This window comes from Nicotiana tomentosiformis, chromosome 10 (assembly GCF_000390325.3).
Source record: "Nicotiana tomentosiformis chromosome 10, ASM39032v3, whole genome shotgun sequence".
Taxonomy (NCBI): Eukaryota; Viridiplantae; Streptophyta; class Magnoliopsida; order Solanales; family Solanaceae; genus Nicotiana; species Nicotiana tomentosiformis.
In genome coordinates, this window is record NC_090821.1 from 71,277,657 (window position 1) to 71,282,251 (window position 4,595).

Consider the following 4,595-nt stretch of genomic DNA (forward strand, 5'->3'; position numbering starts at 1 on the left):
GGGTGGGTAATTAGTGCCGGAATAACTTATATATACCTTCTTCTTATAAATTATGCAATTGTTATTTTTAATACAACATACCAAACAGTGGATAAAAAACAATACCAGAATAACTAATCACAACATAATTAATTCCAGCATAACTTATCCCGACATAAGCTATATTCAAATCAAACGACCTTTTAGAGTGTAATGTAGAAAATATTGGTACTTATTATATGGCGAAGCATAAGCCTCAATAATTAAGGTACAGGCCAGGACATAAGTCCTGAATTTTTTATTATCCTTTTAATATTACTTCCTCCCTCTCAATTTATGTGTAGTGTTTGGTTAGGTACGGAATTTAAAAAAGAGAGAAAGACTTTTAGAATTTGTAATTTAGAACAAGCCATAAATATTTGTGTCATAAATCATCTTATTGAAAATAAAATAAGAAGTTTAATATTAAGTTATTTTTAAATAAGAAAGTATGTCATTCTTTTTGAAATAATTTAAAAAGAAAAATACTCTCTTCTTCTCAATTTATGTGATGCAATTCTGATTTCAAGTGGAATATATAATCTTTAAATTTTGATATATAAAATTTATATATTTGAAAACTATTTCAAAAGCATTATAAGTCACAATAATAATAATTTAAAATATTTGAAAAAAAAAAAAATAATCATAAGAAACTTATTTGATTCACAAACTTTGAAAAGGAAATGATCTCTTGTGGAACGAAAATCTCATTTAATAATAGAGTAGTACTAGTGTTATTTTGATAGATGCACTTAGTCCAAATAATTGTTTTTTGTGATGATATAATATTACTAATCATTATTGGCCAAAGATAAATATATACTACTACTACTCCATATCAATCAATAATAGAAAGAGAGTAACACGTACGTATAAATGCAACCAACCCTTCCTTTCCATTTCTCTTTCTTTCCCAGATCTTAAACACTACTCTTCACAGTACAACTCTAATCTCATAATAATAATAATCTCCAATGGGAAGAACATTGTTGTCCCTTCTTATCTTTTCTCTCTACTTCCTCTCCTCCGCCACTCCCTCCGCCGCAAACCACCGTAAAATCGAATACCTAAAACTCCCATTACTTCACAAAGACACATTCCCGCCAAACCCTTCACAATCCCTCTCCTCCGACCTCCGCCGTATAAACACTCTTTACTCCTCCGTTAACCACCGTAGCATCCGCTCAGCTAAACTCCCATTAACTTCTGGCGCATCTTCCGGCAGTGGACAGTACTTCGTCGATCTTAAGCTCGGCACGCCGCCGCAGCGCCTCCTCTTAGTAGCCGACACGGGCAGTGACCTCGTCTGGGTCACCTGCTCTGCCTGCCGGAACTGCTCTTCCCGCCGCCGTGGCTCCGCATTCCTCGCCCGCCATTCCTCCACGTACTTCCCCTTCCATTGCTACGATAAAAAATGTAGGCTCGTCCCCAACCCGCGAGGCGTTGCGTGTAACCACACGCGCCAACACAGCCCGTGCCGTTACGTGTACTCTTACTCCGATGAGTCTGAGACCAGAGGATTTTTCTCTACCGAAACGACGACGCTTAATGCCAGCTCAGGCAGTGCTGTGAAGTTTAAAAAATTTGTATTTGGTTGTAGTTTTGAAGCGTCCGGTCCAAGCATTACCGGTCCGAGTTTTAACGGAGCTCAAGGTGTAATGGGCTTGGGCCGCGGTTCGATTTCATTAGCGAGTCAACTCGGCCGCCGGTTCGGCAACAAGTTTTCTTACTGTTTAATGGACTACACTTTATCTCCAACTCCAACGAGTTACTTATTAATCGGCCGGTCCGCTGAAGTCAACGATTCGAAAATGAGTTACACGCCGATGATAAATAACCCATTTACGTCGACGTTTTACTATATTGGGATTGAAAGTGTTTATATTGAGGGTGTAAAATTACAAATAAGCCCCTCCGTTTGGGCTATTGATGAGTTGGGAAATGGCGGGACTGTTATGGATTCAGGGACAACATTGACTTTTCTTGCCGAGCCGGCTTATCGGCGTATAGTGAAGGAGTTTAAGCGGCTGGTTAGGCTACCCGAAGTCGATGACCCGACTCTTGAGTTTGACTTTTGTGTAAACGTATCGAGTGTGTCGAAACCTAGTTTCCCTAAAATGAGTTTCAAACTCAGAGGTGACTCGGTACTCTCCCCGACACCCGGGAACTACTTCATCGACACCGCGGAGGACGTTAAATGCCTCGCATTGCAGCCGTTGGCGGCGCCCTCGGGGTTCTCGGTCATCGGAAACTTAATGCAGCAAGGGTTCGTGTTCGAGTTCGATAGGGATCGATCGCGGATTGGTTTTACGCGACACGGATGTGGTTTGCCATAATAACTCGGTAACTTACTGAGCCGTGGATACTTTTTTTTTTGTCTTTTAATTTTTTTTTTGTTGAAGGGTGGGGTACATTTTTTTTTCCCGTGGAAATTAATATAAATCGATTTGTTGTAGTGAATTGTGTTAAAAATAATTTGTATTCTTTGTCGTTTTTGTTTGTATGATTTTTATAGGAAACGGCCAAAAAATATGTGGTGAGGGAAAAATAATCAGGGAGGAGATGTTTTTGTTGCTTTCCGCTGTCTGTCTGATTTATGTTTGATGCTTTCACGTGAAATATTTAATGAATTATGGCATAATTTGGACTTTGGGGGGGGGGATAGCTATGGAGTTGTAATATTATATGCTTTCCTAAGCACAAATTCAACTGTATGGTGACTGTATCCACATGAACATGTCAATGCTTGTGAAAATGAAGTTAACTTTTAATTGTTTATTTTTTTCTTAATAACATGTTTGTATAAATTTTCTGGCAAATAATGTTCATTTGACCACTCTCCTACAAATGTAGGCTTTCCTAGTCAAATATCATCATATTAAACAAAGTATATATGCATGTATTGTCCATTTTGGCCTAACATATCTTATAGATTTATTCCTTTAGCTATGCCATCGAGTCCGAAAATACACGTGTTAATTCAACTTGTGTTCAAAGCATATTTAGAATTTCTGGAATATGTGCGCATTACTAAAAAAAGAGAAAAAATATTAAGTGGAGATTGATCCATATTCTTTTAGGTTAGTAATCCAATATTCGATCAAGTGTACTATTCATTTTTTAAAGTATCAGTGTCAACAGATAGTATTAAATTAATTTTAAAAAATACGTAAATAAAATATATAGTTTGACGGAGAGACCATGAGTATGATTTAAACTATAAATTCGCCCATGCTTGTGTTAGGCCTTATCTCTTTACTTTTCTCTTTTTCTTCGGAAGGTAATTGTCAATCTAAAAAGCCTGCCCGCCCTTCTCTTTTACCTAGCCTCATCGGCCATCCGTCATAAGCGCTATGTATTTTTATTTTTTTTATAATGTGCAAATAAATCTTTCAATGTGATTGGAAATGATATAGCTATTATTCTGCTATTTAAGCCCCGCAATTGAAAAAATTGAAGCGTGCTCACCTGCTCTGCTCCATTGTCATTCCTAATTTAAATAATTTAAAGAATAGGTATTGAATGGACAGCTAGGCAAAAAAATGAAAACGAAAGCTATCAATATTAGATAAAACAAACCAAAAGAAAGAAGTTAACTGTAATTTTCATGAACTGTATAAATCACTGTATTCTCATTTAATTTTAGAATTCGGTGTAATTTTTACCCTATAAAATAATGGTGTAATAACTTCTCCTCATCCATGACAAAAAGTTGGTTTTATAAATTACCCTAAATGAGTAATTTTCAAGAATTACTATTTCCTAACAAAAGGGCAAATAAACGTTCCATGTTTTCTACCCCATGTTTCTAAAATGTCATTATAAGTTTGTTATATATGTTTGGGGGTCGAAAAATTGAAGGATATTCCTGTCAATTTCTTGTCTTATTGTCATGTCAAACGACAACTTTTTTTCCCATTTGCCAGCTCTACTCACGTATCCCTAGGCTTAGTTCAATTTACACTCACTATTTTATTGGACCCCAAAAATAGAGATTGCTTTGTAGTGCAAAAGAGACTTTACTTTCTCTACGTCCCCATTGAATTATAGCTATTATAAACTTTGGTCCATGAATGATTTAGTTTTGGGCCTTTATTAGGTAGGTTTTATCTTTCGATGTGAAATTTTTTGGTACGAATTCGAATTTAGTCAAGTCTTAATGTGAATATCGAAAATAAAAAATTGAATGGAAAATAATAATAAAAAAGACTTAAGCTTTTCATACACTGCATTCATTTCGGGGAGGAGTTTATCAAAGACAAGTCACGATTTAAAGATTATGAATTTAAAATTTTAATCTTTATAGTTCGACCCAACTTGTATTTTACACACTATCTTCGCCCTGAAACTTATTGCTCCCTGGTCTCATCTAATAGGAAGGTACTTTTAGCTGATCATGAATCTTTAAAAAATAAAGAATTTTATTTTAAAAAAATTGTGATTTGAAATATACCATAAACATTCATAAATCATTTCAATAACAATAAAAATTAAAAGCTTAAAATTAAATAATTTTTAAATATGAAAAAATATTATTTTTTATGACATAAAAATAAAAAGTGCCACATAAAATA

At 35.2% G+C, this 4,595-nt stretch overlaps 1 protein-coding gene across 1 annotated transcript; it reads left to right on the forward strand.

The window, feature by feature from the left end:
• Window positions 1–858: 858 nt before the first annotated feature.
• On the forward strand, window positions 859–2,799 carry LOC104096408 (aspartyl protease family protein 2). Its single transcript, XM_009602769.4, has one exon. The coding sequence runs from the start codon at window positions 996–998 to the stop codon at window positions 2,355–2,357; it is 1,362 nt and encodes a 453-aa protein (XP_009601064.1). The 5' UTR covers window positions 859–995; the 3' UTR covers window positions 2,358–2,799.
• The last annotated feature ends 1,796 nt before the right edge of the window (window positions 2,800–4,595 follow it).

What these genes read in the sequence shown, in the direction of transcription:
- LOC104096408 (XM_009602769.4), top strand. Translation starts at nt 996, where the DNA reads ATGGGAAGAACATTGTTGTCCCTTCTTATCTTTTCTCTCTACTTCCTC.